This window comes from Limulus polyphemus, unplaced genomic scaffold (assembly GCF_000517525.1).
Source record: "Limulus polyphemus unplaced genomic scaffold, Limulus_polyphemus-2.1.2 Scaffold1155, whole genome shotgun sequence".
NCBI lineage: Eukaryota > Metazoa > Arthropoda > Merostomata > Xiphosura > Limulidae > Limulus > Limulus polyphemus.
In genome coordinates, this window is record NW_013666765.1 from 32,616 (window position 1) to 50,074 (window position 17,459).

General features: G+C 29.1%; 1 protein-coding gene and 1 long non-coding RNA gene across 2 annotated transcripts in view; one reads left to right on the plus strand and one right to left on the minus strand.

Annotated features, from left to right (window-relative positions):
• Positions 1-14,569, minus strand: part of LOC106462390 (centromere protein L-like) — a 25,463-nt gene extending 10,894 nt beyond the window's left edge. Inside the window, exons 1-8 of the mRNA XM_013922316.2 lie at positions 14,540-14,569; positions 13,241-13,427; positions 8,107-8,219; positions 6,564-6,654; positions 5,576-5,623; positions 3,851-4,008; positions 786-873; positions 259-367 (exon numbers count right to left, since the gene is read on the minus strand). Coding sequence (XP_013777770.1) covers positions 259-367; positions 786-873; positions 3,851-4,008; positions 5,576-5,623; positions 6,564-6,654; positions 8,107-8,219; positions 13,241-13,418 — 785 coding nt within the window. The 5' untranslated portion in view covers positions 13,419-13,427; positions 14,540-14,569. The remainder of the gene's footprint in view (positions 1-258; positions 368-785; positions 874-3,850; positions 4,009-5,575; positions 5,624-6,563; positions 6,655-8,106; positions 8,220-13,240; positions 13,428-14,539) is intronic.
• Positions 14,570-14,960: 391 nt separating this feature from the next.
• The window catches only part of LOC106462389, a 4,583-nt gene continuing 2,084 nt past the window's right edge, over positions 14,961-17,459 (plus strand). Inside the window, exon 1 of the long non-coding RNA XR_001290982.2 lies at positions 14,961-15,036. This is a non-coding gene — a long non-coding RNA (uncharacterized LOC106462389). The remainder of the gene's footprint in view (positions 15,037-17,459) is intronic.

Genomic DNA, 17,459 nt, shown 5'->3' on the forward strand with positions numbered 1-17,459 from the left:
GTCCCAGGGACTGTGCCCATGCTGAAAAAGTTATTTAGCCAAAATCTTCATCAAGTTATTGTCCCTAATTGATTTTGAACCAACAGTTCATTCTCAGCTGGAAGTTTTGTTATTTGTGATAATGTAGACCCACTGTTTTTAAACACACCGCACATACACACCATTACAGAGAAAGATAGTTGTCAGAACTTATTATTATGCAAAATCTAAATAGAAATTAACATGAGTAATGTTTAAAGTGAATATCAATTTACTTACCAGTTCCAGATCTTGTGTGCTGATTCTTGCTTTATGTTATATGTAATACTTTGAAGTTGCTTCAGTGGTACAGAATAAACTAATTGAACTGATCGATTTGGCCGTTCTTCTAAAGATACAAGGCATCTATTTAAAGACTAAACTATAGCATTTATCATTGTGATGCAAAATAGACACTTATGCTGTGATTTACATTAGTCTGTAAATGTATTTTTCTTTATTACTTCTATAGATATTTTACTTTTTATCACCTTTCCATATCTTACAAAGTTGAACTGATATATTTGTAAACTTATTTTTTTAGCCAGAAAATAATGTAATGACCCTTTTGGGAAACACTTCACAACTATCTGTTTTACTTACTTTACTTTCACACTAATTAAAAAGAACAATTAACAATAATTAATAGAGTATTTAAAACTATGGTAAAATGGTGTAAAATTTGTGTAAAACATTAAGTTGAGAAAAAATGAAAAATTGTATTTTCAAAACTTTAGTTATGCATTAATGTCTAGTCATAGTTTTACCATTCAAAATCCCAGCCCACATAGAAATCATCCAGCCAAGTTCAAGAGGTGTAAATACCAGTGGTGTAGCCACACAATCAAATTTAGTCTGCCAAAGAAAAGAACACGTGTGATGTGTTAGCTTCTTAGATTTTAATATGAAATATCATATCAATAAAAAAAAGGTCAGACTGTGCACATTTGCCAAATATGTAAAAATGCAAATTATTGTATCTGAATGAAAAAATAAGAAGTGTTTTTCTGAGCAAAAAAAAAAAGAAAAAGGATTTTATAATTATTATTTTATCCCCCAAGTCAAACAAAAATATTAATAAAATAAAAGCTAGACCAGACTTTAAAGGAACTGATTTAGCATATTTTTACAACATTTATTAAACATTTTGCATCAATTAAATATTTTATGAAATATCAAAATACATTCCAAGACTACATAAATTTGTAAAATAATATTAATGATAGTTTTCAAATATTTCTAATTATATTATAATTATTGGTAAATCTTCCATAGATTTGTGAATATGAAAAAATCATTTAGATTCTTACAAGTAAGACTCAAAATTTCTCTGAAGTAAAAAAATAAATAATTCATATAAAAGCTAACAATTAGTAGTTAGCTAAAAGCCAATAGGAATTTGACACTAATCGTTTTCTTTCTAACTATTCAGGAACTTTACATTCACATATAACAATAGTGTTGTTCCTATATCCTACAGTTGAATAGACCTGTGTCCTCTTGTGTCAAAATTAAGAGGACACAGTGGAAATTTTTAGGGATAGCCCTGAGACATTGTTTTTCATATTAAAAAGTGTTACTAATGAACAATTATATTTATGTGATGGAACAGATTTGTTTTAGCACTGTTATGTCCACATTAAAAAAAGTTATTGTTACAATTCTAAAACACTTAAGTTTCCAAAGTAACATATTAAGTAATCTACAGGGATGTGGAACATAAGACGTGTGTAAATTAGCTTTGCTCAACCTGAGACATCACGGGTGAGTGCATCACAAGCACACTGATATTAACATTTTAACAGTAGTTTGGAGGTTTCTTTGGGTTATATTACATTAGTACAGTAATTCTGTGTATTTTACTAGTCATCTGTAATGTAAATCACAATACAAATGCTCTTATCTTCTATTTAATTTCTTTTATGTGTCAATTTACAATAAATGAACCATAAACAATATAGAGATATATTTCATTCTGAAATGAATTAGTCAGGGTTTTCAGTAAAACATAATGAAATAAACATGCTATTGTAAAACAGATCCTGCTTGACACTCATGGTTAGTGCTTCATAAAATGTTTTAACAAAGGCTTAAATACCACCTTGGATGAAGTTTTGTCTTGACAAAAAATAAATAAAAGGCTTTACTATCATTGACCTCTAACAAGATGTAGTTGAAATGCTATTATTCACTGTGCACATTGGAAATGCACTGTTTTAGTTCAAAATGAAGAACATAACAATATTTATTTTCTACTTGTGATAATTTAACAACTTAGTATTAAAGAGGTTGGGTATATTATATTAAAATGATTTTGGAATCTCACCATGTTACTACAGTCCATGACTATCTTGGCAATTGCCCTGCAGTGTAGTTTCCAGTGAAAAAAAGCTTCATCTTAAAGCAGACATAGTTATAGCACACTCCCCCTCCCTGCAGCTTTCCATAACCCATCTTGTGTAAGAGAACAACAATTTCAGCACTCTAATCACACAGAAGTCCATAGACACTGTGTCTGATGATTTGACCAGTATGTCTTTGTTTAAAACAGCAAAAATAATTAATTTATTTTCCATCTGCTTAAGGTATGCAAGGTTGAATGACTATGTTGTAGAAGCAACTTGTGTTGCTTTTCCAGAGGTATACAACAGTTGAATGGGAGGTATAGCTGAAAGCATTATCTTGCTGAACCCATACTTCATTGGTTTCATTTGCAGATGAAGATTCATCTTGATTTTGTTGAACCATAAAAAACACACTGACCTTTGTGTTTATGGATTCTCTCCTGCTACAAGATTCTCCACTTTGCTTACCATAATCAGAGTATGACTTTGCAGATCTCTTTTTTGGTCCTGGTTTCCCAAGTTGATTCAAATTAATTTGTTTTCCAATGCCATTAAGCATAAGGGATATCCTTGTCTTATAAATTCTTATAAAATCTGAACACGTCTACATGGTCTGAGTTTATGAATATTTTGCCTCAGAGAGAGCTATTATATACCCTTAACAAAAGCGATAAGATTTCAGTAACATCACACTACCTCCGAATGCCAAATGATGTTAAAATGTAGTTTGATAAATGCTGTTTAACCACAACTTTATATTGGTTGTAGTTGTTAAATGACTTGCTGATTACCATATTCAAAACATTTTAATATGATATACTGAACACTTTATAATAATGCTGTTTTTTTAATTTAAGACACATGCTTCTTCAAGTACATATTCAGAGAGGTATTTACAAGTGGAATGAGAAGAGAAACACAAACAGCAAACACCTACATTTACACCCTGTTTAATAATCCACAGCATATAAAAATTGTAAATAAAGCTGTGACAACCTAATGTATACACACACACACACAAATATATATATATATAAACGAATAATGAAAATATTTACTTTTGTCATTTCACATTAGTTTACAGATAAAGGTGTTTGAATCACTGGACAAGTCAAGTGCATCTTCAGATTTTTATATATGTATTTCAAAAATATTTTATTTCAGAGTAAACCAAGTAGCATCTTTGAGAATACATTTGAAAACAAATACATATATGGGTTAAATGTATCATATAACACATTTAATTGACTTACAGAACTATATATTAGCATTATTTCCAATGTGTAACAGCACCTTTGTAACAAACAATATAAATTCAAGGTTAATGATACAAATTGAATTTTAGCTGTACATCTACAAATATCCTTGACCAAGGTAATGCTTCTAGTGAAGTGTGCAGAAAGAATCAAAAATTTTAATGATTTTAATTTTATTTCTTTATCAGTTAAAAAAATAAATAAAAGTCACTGGAATGCATAGAAATTTACCTGTATAAAATCTAAAACTTTATAGGTGAATGACACTTGTCCCTTAGTGAGTAAAACAGGCAACTGCGTGAAGCTCTTTGAATCAGCTAACAAGTCAAGGGCATCTTCTGATCCTTCAACACAGCAAAGAATGCCACAGAACACCTCTTTTTCTCCCCCTCAAAGTGCATAAAAAATAAGTTTTCATAAAATATTATTTACATAATAACATAAATGTAAAGTATTTTTATATGATTGGTATTAAAGCTAGTTTTTTGCTTTCACTTCTGTCTCGACATAGTGTCCAAACAAAATTACTCTTAGTTCATATTTCATTGGATGTATATGTTCAATATGATTGCCTAAAGCTCCTTGCAAAAGAAAATAAATTCTGAAAATTTATTTATAACTAAAGCATTGACAGAATGAGATATCCAAGTTGGATTCCAAAATCAAAATAACAAGTGGAGTGTGATTTTGTTGCTTGATATTCTGCAACATCACATTGATACCAGACAAATTAGTTTACTTATATTCAGAGTAGTTGAAATCATAGACCTTGAAATAAGTTCATTGTTAAATACCGGTGATTCAGCCAGTAAGTGTTTTTGTCATTTAACTTTATTTTACTTTTTATGTAGGTAAAGTACCTGAAAACTAAGACAAATTAATGTAATCTATTAAAATTTATAACTGGTTCTTCAAAAGAAAAAGTTTTAAATTCAAATTAAGTTCTTAGAAGTAAACAAACTATTTTCAAATTTGACTCAAGTGTCTATGAATGAGAACATGCATTTCTGAAACTGATCAAGAAATGTAAAATCCAGCTATGGTCAACCACAAAAAGGTAGCAAATTAGGTTCAAAATTTATGATTTCTTTATGCTGTTGTTTAAGTTGTTAAGTCAATTTCTATTAATTAGAAAGAAAAAATTCTTACACTTATATCAAAACTGAGTACATTAATGTAAATTCTACAGCTAAAGGTCTAAGAGCAATTAAACACTGCAATGAAAACTGCCCATGTAATTTTAATGGTTGTATAAATCTACTCTAGATATGTGAAGAAGAAAAAAGTTAAAAATAAAATATGCCAATGTTCATTAATAATAATGATTATTTATTCATAAAACAAACAAATTCATTAAGCTGTTTTAATGAATATCATAATGCTGTGGTCAAATATTTTACTGATATCAATCAGAAAACATGGAACAGCTGAATAACAAAGTTTGATCCCAGCGACAAAGTACACTTTTTCATTAGTTTCCTCAAACTATTTCATCTAAAACAAATCTAAATAGTCTATGCATGTTACCTGTTCATAAACAATAAAATTACTTGCTTAATTACTTACTTAATTATTGTAACAAAGTAGGATCAAAGAATTTCATTTATATTTCAACTTGAAACAAATTGTGAGTAACTTCTTATTCTACCAATGTTTATATTAAAATCAAGAATACTGATAACAAAAAACTATGAATATGTTGATAAAATAATGTTATCAGCATGGTTAAAATCAAGTTTGAAAGACTCTGACAGAAGATGCAATATTCATGTGGTACGTTTTCACAAGTACATTTGTACCAATCAATTTTTGTATCTGCAATCGTCTACAGTTTCTCACACTATAGAAAGACTCTATGCTCATTATTAACACATAAAAGCACTAAATCTAATCCATATATGAATGTAAAGTAATTAGTAAACATTTAGAGGACTTGGAGAAATTAAAAAAACTTACCTGTTTTAGATGCAACTTGTATTTTAATTTCTACTGCTTCACTATCACCTGAATATTAAAAAAAAATTAAGTTTTCATAACATACAAAAAATACAATAATATTATATAAGGTTTCTAACATTACATTACAGTACATTAATGCACCATTCTTTACTGGTTTAAACTTCCAGCCAGTTTCCTATCCAATAAACTAGCTTATCCCTCCATATAGAGGTAGTATTTTAACAAGCCTTTTATGTGTCACCTCATCAAATGCTTTCTGAAAATCCAGATATATAAAATCCACACCTGCGCTCTCATCTATATAAGTAATAATCTCTTCAAAAAAGCCTTCCAACATTATTAAGGCAAGATTTTCCTTGGATGAAATCATGCTGACTATCGAACAAAATTTTAAACTTTTCTAACTGACTTTGTAAAGCATCTTCTATCCAACTTGCAAAACTTTTCCCACCAATGATTTAAGACTAATAGGCCTATAATAACTGGGACAATTTTTATTACCTCTCTTAAAAAGAAAAGTAATATTAGCCAACTTTCAATCCTCTGATACCTGTCTACTATTCAAGGACTTACAAAAAAAATAGTAGTAATTGGCTTACATTTCCAATCCTTCAGTAGAAGCTTAAGATATGAAATGAATTCAAACACAGAATAAAATCTTCAAAATTTAAACTACTGTATAGAGAAAATAAAAATGAAGCCTAACACAAAAAATTATGACAATAAATTTTCAAACTTGACTGCAGAAATCATAATATATGTAATATAAAAATTTCAGAACATTTATTAATGACAATATCCTTTTATAGAAATAACAGCATGAACGAAACTCAGATGAACAAGTCCAATGTGTTTCATTACAGAGCACAACCATAAAACCAAAATACATTTAACATATATTAGTAACCTTTACAATGTTAATTTTCCAGGTGTACATTGTACAACTTATCTTTACTTCAAACTAAATATGTGAGAAATTACATACCTTTCAAACTGGTAAGTCCTTCATACACAGAAAAACATGTTTTTATGCTATTACTTGAGCCAACCATCACACCATATCCTTGAGTCTCTTTCTGAAGGGTGATTATAGATTATAAGCAACTTAAAAGTTTAAAATTGCTAGGAAGAGACTGCACATACATATCAATAAAAAAATAACACACAGATACAATAAACAATGAGTAAACAAATATTCTTTTTCATGAAAATTTGATTATTTGGCAATTTAATTTTTTATAATTTGACATGCAAACAAAAACAAATCATGACTGCAATAATGTTTTTCACAATTAAGGATAATTTCACTTTAATTCAGGGTAATGATAATCTGTTAGCTACAAAACATAGAATAACATATTTGGTACTAAATTAAGCACATAAAAGAAGTGAAAGTCAAGTGTTGCTTTGAATGATACATCAACCATTAAATACCACATTGGTAAGTCTTACCTATTTATCACTGATAAAAGCACCAGCTGCAGAATTCACAGCTTAAAACCCTTTTTTAGAATTCATTTACATTTTTCATTCATTTCTAGAAACATACTGTGCATTTATATATAAAGTTTTTATATAATTAGAAACCTAAAATATTCAATAATATTGGAAAGCTATAACCAAATTTTCAAATGTATTTTATACTTCTTTAATTGTAAAACTTGAAATTGGATTAAACTACAGTTTTTAAGTTTTACTTTTGATTTATCACACTAATTTTGGTTAGCTGATTATTTTCATAACAATAATCAATTTAATAGTAATTTCATAGAATCAATTATTTTGTGACATTAACTAATGCTCATAGATACTCAATTACATTAAAATAAACACTGAACTTTACTTATGTACACTGCAGAAAACAATTAAAGGGTAACTGGAATTTATATACTTAACTTATGGCACAGCAAACCAAATTATGAAATAATGTCCTTCATTTCCCTCATTTAACTTTTATGTGAATCAGGTGTTCAGTGATCTGAAGGTACCACATCTAATTTTTTTTTTATTACTCAAACTGTAATTTCAGTCTTTTAGCCACACTTTAACTTTACACACATGGATTTAAACATTCTACAGTTTGAGTGAAACTTTAAAACTATCAGTTTTTAAAATATAAGTTATTGATTTAAAATTTTTTATGTGTGTGTATCGTAATTCTAGGTGAGCTGTACTTTCACACCAAGATATTTTTGAGGAATGCTTGCGTGGTTATAATCACTCAACCCACACATATAGTCCATCCATAAAGTTTAACATCTGTAGATTTGTTTGGTGTTTAGAGAAAAGCCACATCGAACTATTTCCTGTGTCTACTGTGAGGAGTAAAACCCCGGATTTTAGCATTTTAATTTCATTGATCTACCACTGTCCCACCAGGGGACACACCTGTAGAGGAAATGAAGGAAACTAAAATAACTGCTCAATTATTAAATGGACAAGTAATGTATGAAACTTGACATATTAATTTATTTTAAAGTGAATTAAAAGAAGCTAGCTATTCTACAAGGAAAATACAATAAACTCACAGCCTCAAGTTGAGCCTTCAAAAGTCTTGAATATAACCTTAAGGATGAAGGACTGTAGTCAAACTGGAAAAGAGGGCTGACTTTGTAAATGCGCCATGTTTTGTTCACCAGACCTATAACAAATAATAATGACATTTCCAGTTCTACGTAGAAGAATAGCTAAGTTAAATGAAAGGGATCAGCTATACCAAAATGCGATATAAAATAAACAAGTGCCAATTTATATAAAAGGACAAATCCTGTAAAGGTGTAGTGTACAAGTGGATAAGTTTAGCAGGAAAACACTAGGGAATACTCAGTTCTCCCCATTTCTTTGTGCAACTGAAACAAATGACAACATGAATATAACAAAAACGGGCTACATTCTTTCAATGTTTTTACTGTTTAATACACACACTTTTACATCTTAACAGGGTTTGCTCTTTTGGATAATTTGGCTTCTCTTTTTACATTATCATACTTTTATTGTTACTTGCTTGTTTTTATATATATATATGTATATGTAAAATCAAATCTACTCAAGAAGATTGGATTATCAATGATCCAGGACTACTACAGTGGAAATACACATTTTTACAGTCACTAAACTATTCCACTAATACTGAGGGAAAATAATGTTATGCAATAAAAATAGGTAATCCAAAGATTGATGTATGGAGCAAAACAGTATTAATTTTCATAAAAAGAAGCACTTTATAAATGGTTTAGATACTTAAGATAATAATTAAATATGAACAAGTTAAGGACGACGTTTCGTAAGTAATCATGCACTTGCTTCTTCTTAGCAATGTAGCAAATAAATAAACTTATTTGCACATTTTTTTAAAAATAAAATACTTGATATAACCCTTAATAACAGTTATTCATCAAATCTTAAAGTAAATCACTGAAAAGTCTTGGGTAATGTTTCAAATAAAATGGCTGAAACCACAAAAGAAAGACCTTTAAAGCAAGCCAGTTTTTCATAACTCAGGTATTGTATTTAAAGGGCTAATACAGACATCTTCAGGAAATAGTTATCACAATATGTACATATGTACACAGACATTCCATAAATATATCGTATACTCTATCTGTTAATGATTTTCAGTGATACGAAAGTGAATGTTTAATCATTAGAAACATTCCTGTTATAGCCATATAGTTTCAGCGCCACTGCCTACTTTCAGGTACATTTTTGTCTACATTGTTTGTTTTTTAGAAGCATATTCAGTTGATGACAATTGGAAAGCTGGGGTCTAACCTTTCAAATTATCTCCTTTAGATGTTCCAAAAGCTGTTACATAGGGTTTAGATAAGGATTCTAGAAAGGTTTTCACTAAGTGTTTATAGTAAGCATGCTGGGTGGGTCATGACAAATGTTTAGGAAATGCTTAGGTACTTTTGGCAGCACAGTACAATCTAGTTTAATTATTTTACCCTCAGATGTTTTATATATATAAAATAAAGAAATTAGACTTTTACAGAAAAATCACCTTTAAATCACTATGTAGTATGATAGTAATTTATTTAGTTGGTGACATTTCGAGCAGATGTTCTTTTTCAAGCCAGAAACAAGACTGTTATATAAATATATATATACAGTCATGTGGTTTGTAATGATTATATTTAGATGCTAAAATATTATTTATGTTTTCAAAGCAATGATTTATAAAGTATCAAGAAATAAAAGAAAAGTAGTCATCAAATATGCATAAATTTAAACTAAAATCATTACATCTTAGAACCAGTAACTTGTGCTATATTTCTGTCTTCTTAGGTAGTCTGTCATATTATGAATTACTTCATAAAAAAAATTTAATAAATAGATACACATATATATGGATTTTTCTGTGGATCTATTGTCCTATTACCATACATGCATTTAACAGCCTGTAATATATATATATATATATATATACAGTAATACCTTGATATGCATATATTCGATAAGCAAGGTTTCGGTATAACGAACTTTGGATTTTTTACCATTATTTTACACATAAAGTTAAAAAATAAAGTAAAATAATAAATAAATACAATGAATAAAAAAATAATAAGCTTATTGATATACAGTAAAATATAAATAAGAATAAAATTATAATACGACATGGATTCTTAAGCATTGCACATTGAGATGGTCATATGTTGTTTGTTAACGTTTGTCTTGGCTGTCAGGTTTTGTGTGTTGGCAGGATTCTTTACAATAGGTGTCTGTGAAGCAGAAGAATGCAAAACAGTCCATGCTTCATTCCTCTTCACCAATGGAGGAAGGAGAGCCTCAACCTGGACCATTGCCATCAATAGATCCTGTCAGCCTTCCCCATAACAAGCTTCACATCCCTTCTCCCACAGAAGTCATGAACAGAGCTATGGTGACAATACACTATGATTCTTTTATATATGTCAGTTTTTAATGCCATCACTATAAGGGATTAAAGTATACTAAACTTTAAACATTATATAGGCTACACTAATCTGACGTTTAGGCAGTTCGTTTAACTATTATACGTGATGTACATTTTTTTGGGGGTGGTTAATGAAAATGTTCCAAAACGCGACATTTATTTCTTGACGACCTAATATATATATATATACACACATAAATAGTTTTCAATGTATAGAATGTTTCATCTTGTTACAGTTTTCTACATACAAGTTTCGAATTTTATTAGACATTAAACAATCTACAAATTTATGATTAAATAATATTTTTGTGTGAGTTATAATGTGGACAAATAACAATATTCAGTTAAATTCATTATAGTAAAAAACACCTAGGAAAAAAAAAGGTTTAGTATATAACTTAAAAAAATATGAAACTTTAATGCTTTTAGGATTTCATATTTTTTATTGTATATGTTCAGCTTAAAGTATTTAATGACTTTCACCTCACAGAACATACACAGGTTCTGTAAAAGTTTAGAAAATACAAAAGAGAATTACAGACTGAAACTGGAATATTGGTTCTTCCACTCAGTATCTTAGCTATTGAAATATAAATGTTCATAGTACTATTCACAATAAAAACAGGTAAGTTGTCTCAATGCACAAAACTAACAAATATGTAACACAACAACTACACTTGTAAATATAAAACAATATACATAACTCTTACTTCAATGTATGTACATAAATACCAATTACAATCTCAGCCTGCAGGTAATATTTGGCCAGCAAGGGACAACCAAGTGGTAAAAAAAAACTTATTAAAAAAAAAAGAACATCGTAAGTCAACTTGTGATTAAGATGTGTATTGTTACGACAACAGAAGTCACACAATGCTGGGAGCATGCGCGCTGGAGTTTCTAGAAGGATCATGACTTATCGGGCAACCTCACGAATGTCCCAGCGTCTGCTAGACGCCCTCTTTTTTAGTATATAAGCCGGAGATAGATTGAAGAGAAATAATTGATAATTGAGTCAAGTGAGCAGTAAGCACCGTAAGTAAAGTGTGTGAATCGCTGTGAATTATAGTGTGTGTTTATAAAAGTAGTTAAGTTTAAAGTGACTGTGGAAATTAAGTGTATTATAAAGTTTGTAATGAGAAAGAATAAACTAGCTTTAAGCAAAAAAGGGACTTATTTCGCTGAAGTCACTTGGAAAGAATTTCTATGGGAAATTAACAAACGAGCAGATATGTAATAGTATCTTATTTCTGTATCTTGAAAAGCAGAGCATGCATGAAATCATTTTCTTCCTTTCAGTAAGCCATTCTGCTTGCATAACTTACATAAGCCAATTCCATCAATCTGTATTTTGTGGGTGAAAGTGATATAAACATAACTTTCAGTATTCTAGCAAATAAGAAAAGAAAATGTGATGGCAAAAATAACCAATTCAACAATGAGTAGATGAACAGTAATTTATTTATTTTACCAACTGTACCTAACACACAGTCATTTTGTTTCTGTACAATGAATATATGTCAATAGTTAAGGAATACAATGTGAAAAGATATTTTGAAACCAAACATAAAGCTTTTGGAAATACTTATTCGTGTAGTGAAATATTTTAGATATACTAACACTACTTTACATAATACTTATGCTTATTAAAAATGTGTAGAGTAAAATACTTCTAGCCTGCTTATTCATAACTGTTTCCAATCTCATCCACTTAAAAACAAAAGCTGAAGAACCCTGTGGTAAGAATGGCAAGAAATAGTATAAGGATTGTTCATCAGAAGCTGTAAAGAACATTGCCTGATTTAACAATGTAAAACTATTTTCTGTGATCTAAAACTAAATAACTATTTTTTCAAAGAATACTATATGCATTATATAATTTTTATGTTCATCAGTGTTAACTCCAAAAAATATAAATAGTTATAAATTATGATTCTCAAAATTATTGAACATCACACACAAAAAACAAAACAAAAATATAAATATGCATACAAACACAAATCACTCTGTGTCTTTACAGAAGTTTAAATAAATTCCATAAATATAGGATACAAAGTGTTTCTTGATGCAAAATTTCCTTTCAAATTTGAGCTTCAGAAGGTACTGTAGAAAAAATTTGTCCAAGACTGTTTCATTTTTGTTAACTTGTTTTAGATTTACTAGGACATTTTTGGTTATTTCCAAAATGATTTTCAAATGTAAGTACAAACATCAAACTGAAATGTTATACAAAACTTATCTTTATGGAATTTCTTTGGCAATGTATTCTCTAACAAAAATAATTTACATATATTATCAGTACTTATCCAAATCTTGTTTCTAATATCCTGGTTTTGATGGGTTCTATAAAAATCAAGTGAGGATTATGGCTTAAATATTGTTTAACATTTTCTGTTGTATCTCTAGCAAGTTGGAATTTTTACTCATTAGAAAAACCACTTAGGTTTTCTTTTCTTCATTCAGATAGACAACTATTTGACATGTATGAGTCTACTTATAGTGGTGAGGCATTGCTGATCATATGTAAGAATCTATGCTTAACGCTGCCTTTTGCCATTAAACAAGTATATGATTGTGCTCACTGATTTCAGTGGCGATATACTTCAGACAGATCCCTAACTGAAATGGATTAAAAAGGGAATAAATAAATAGAAACTGCTAAAATTTCAATAATATGTTAGTTAATAATAAAATGGAAAAAAGTTGCTTTGAATATGTATAAGATGAGCTTAATATAAATACTTTGCCTTTTAAGTTAGAAGCAGCTTGCTCAGTGGATTCTATCGTTTCTTCTGCCCTTCCTGTGAGATTTCTCACTCTTGGTGTCTTGCTGTAAGGAGTGTGTCTGTAGGATCTTGCTCTTGACGAGACTGGAAGAAATTCTGATCTTACTTGCGGAGTGGAGTCAAAATTTCTTTGTTTCATGTCTGTATGCTAGATGAAAATAATTACAAAAATTACTAACTTTCCTTTAATAAATTAATACTACAGTGTGTAAAAAAATGTCTCCATAAACCTGTATATCAGGTGGTATTCCATAACAGTTTTCAAATTCAATCTTCTCAAAGCAATATATTAATTTTTGACACATACTTAAATGTCGGGTTACAATGTTTCTGTTACGTCTCTCACAACCAGATGATATTAGCTCCAAAGATAAAATGAAAAACAAATATATCTAAAACGTTTTTAAGAAATTAAATAAAACATGTTATAATAAAATATGTATCAAAGCAATTATCAATCATCTGGACATTTTCTAGAAGCATAAATGTTAGCCTGTACCAACATTCATCATTGAAGAATGGTAATACAACTGCAAGTGTAAAGCACAATATATTTAAAAATATATAATTATATATATATATACTTGGACACCTTATGGGTTAACCTGTTTTAAATTTGAAGAGTTAAAATTAAGAATCCATACACTTCTTCAGCTGTGGACTGATACATAAGAGAGCTAGTAACTTTTTCTCTCTTACTCTCAGGAGAATGGTCATAGGTGATTTAATTGAAGTATTCAAAATCATTGAACTTTAAAAAGTTGCCCGTAGCAGCAGTAGAACTTTACAAATTGCGGTTTAACGTTTAATACCAAGACTAAAAGGGAAATTGATGATTTTTTTAAATGTAAATGGGGGTTTAAATTTTTACATTCATGAACGATGTACAAGAGAAACCTTGAAAGATCAAATGGTCCCTTGTTGTCTGTGGGTTTGTTAATGTATGCATGTTCTAAGTTATAAACTATATCTATTGTCTATACTGGTTTGTAGTAATAGTATTACTATTAGTACAAACGACCCTTCGGCATTGAAGGCTTGCGACTCGTTAGATTTGTACTGTTGACATTGTACTTGTAGTCGTAGTTATAACAACGTACCTTGTTAGTTAATGTCTAATATGGAAAATGCAAACATAAAAAGTATAAAAAACACATTTTTAGAACGATCATATAATCTCTCTAAATGCTGTGTACTTTAAAAAACTTGAAATACATTCAGTACTACAGCTAACATGTTCTTAATTGTAATAAAACTTACTAAGTAACAGTCGACCACTTTCAAAATTTGGCGCTGTTATCAGCTATTAATACGTCTACCTGGTACCAAAATATACTATATAAATAAATTATATTTATATTTGAAAAATTAATGATTAATAATATCTGATTAAAAGCAAGATCCGAAACAAAAAATAAATTATAAGTTAATGAAGACAATTCTAATACTATATTAAGCTTAGTTTTGCGCCCGTTATTCTTTTATCTATTTTTTTTTACATGTGTTAAATAATTATTTATTTTCTCATTTGAAAATTAGATGGTATTTTTTTATTGGTAAAAGCCAATGATAGGAATTAGCTATATATTTTTTATTAAAAATTAATAGAAAAAAAAATTATCATATGTAAAGTGTACTATAAAAGATAAATACTGGTCTGTCAATAGTGTACGTTAGTTTAAAATTTTATCTGCTATTGACAGTGTTGTTATCGAGATATGCGTTTGCTGTATCGTTATTAAAACTTTAAATAGAAGGTCAGTGGTACTATTAATTAGGTGAAACTTATAGAAAAGGGAAATTACATTGTCTTAAAGATTATACCCTATTTGTATTATTTTATACATTAGTATTAGTGGGAAAGAATACTGTAGGTGTTTGTAAATGTAACATGTATTTTGTAAGACTAACAGTTTAGTCTGAGCAACAAACAGAATGAGGGTAGCAATCTTATAATGATATAGGCGCTGCACCTGTTTGTTATTATTTGCAGTGAATTATATTAAGTATTGGATATATCATTATGATGTCATATTACCTAAATTTATCGATTTATATTTTGTGTACTGTGTTTAAATTATATAAAATTCAGAATTTATTATACAACTGCACTAAAAATTTAATATTTTTTATGAAATATAATTTATAAAAAAACAACAACTTTGAAGGTGGTCAAGCTGAACCAGCCATTGTATAATGTGCTAGACTATGGGTTTGTAGTATGTAGGACCATCATTCACATTATGGTACTCTCTGCAATAAAATATATATTTAATATAATATAAGGATGATTGTCAAATTCCACTATTCAGTTAGCCAAGAGTTTGCAGTAGCTTCATTGTCTCTAGACTAGTGTAGTGTTTTTCAACTACCAGTCCATAGACCGGTGCTGGTCCGTCACAACCACCTTTCCGATCCATGGGATTTCACAAAAATTAATAGAATATTCATATATAAATCATAGCAGTTTCTAATTGTATTTGCATTTTAGTGGTTTGTGACAGTGTAGAGAAGTAGTGAGCCGGTCCTTAGTATCGAAAAGACTGAGAAATTTTGCTCTAGTGTATCAGTTGAAAATTATGAATGGCTGGTGTTGATAACCCTTGAGTAGCTTTGTGTGAATACCTCAAAACAAACAGTTAGGTCTTAAGCCTGATACAAAAAATAGATTTAAAATATATAGAAATTAAAACTTATCAATTCTTATAGATTATACTATTTATAATTTTATTCATAAAATGTTCTTTGGAAGAACAAATAAAATGTATGTCTGTTACCAGCTTAAGTTGATCATTGAGTTTGAGGTATTTTTTGTGATGTTACAAATACAATAAACTTAAATGTAAATACCATATGTAGTTTCTACAAGTTTTATTACTGTGTTGTAGTATAAATTATAAATAATTCTTTGTAGTGAATTCATATTAACTTCTGATTAAAGCAAGCTACCTACATAGATCAAAAGTTTAAATCAACTCAGTTATGGGTAGAGCTAATTATATATTTGCATGTTCTTACTTATAAAGATTAGAATGTAATGATTCATTGTTGGTAACTCTTGCTGATAGCAGTATTTTTGGCTGATCCCGATAATAACTCATGAGGTTTGGCCAACTTAGAAGATCTAGGGTGATCCTAAATCCATATACTAGGATAACAATGAAAATCAATCTTTATAATAAAAAATAATACAAATATATATTAAACATTCTAACCAATACTTTTAATGAAAGTAGTATTAAAGAGATTAGTTCTGTATTCTAACATATTATATAGCTCTGAATTAAAAGAAATATGGTCATTTCTCAAGTATATCACTAACATATGACAAGAATGTGTCTTTCTTACATCTTTTATTTTTGTTTTTAACATTGAGAAATTCATCATTTAAAGAAACTTTCTGAGATGTTTTGAATTAATACATAAAATGAAGGGAAATGTATGTCAGTTGATTATGCTTCTCACTTAGTGTGATATTAACAACTGTTTTATCATACAATCGCTAGGTAACAAGGGGAAAATTATTATTTCTTTTTGTGTTTTTAGTGTTATGACCATGTGGAATGTATTTAAATTTAATTGATGCCAAAACAAGCTATTAAGATCAAGATAAATGTATATAATATCCAAAATACTGTTTTTCTTTAGAAAAAAATAAATAAAATATGACAGATCGATACTGCATCATCCTGAACAAGCTACTCACCACTTGTTTAATGAAATAAATGCAGACATTTCTTATCAACCATCTTGTCCAAGGAAACTGTAGATGATTGAAAGTATTTATAAGAATGCAACGTTTCGCTAAATGTACCATAAAATACATTACTTAAATAAAGTATGTATATGGAAGAAATGATACACATTTTTAGGTATTTGCTTGATTTTATTCTCTTTCATACACAATGATTTTGGTGTAAGTTGAAATTTAATTTAATACAGTATGGATATTGTTGAACTAAAATGGCTGTTATATTTTGTTTGATAATAGAATTACTTTCTACATTGCTCCTTATCACATTCTGGTAAAAATTTCTACTTACTATACTTTTTAGCAATTGTATAGGTAATGGTCTAGTACAGTGGTTGGCAACCTATGACCCGCGGGTCACTTAGTGACCCGTGGCTAATAATTTGGCTGACCCGCCAAAAGTTAGGCTTCACCACTTGCAACCCCGTG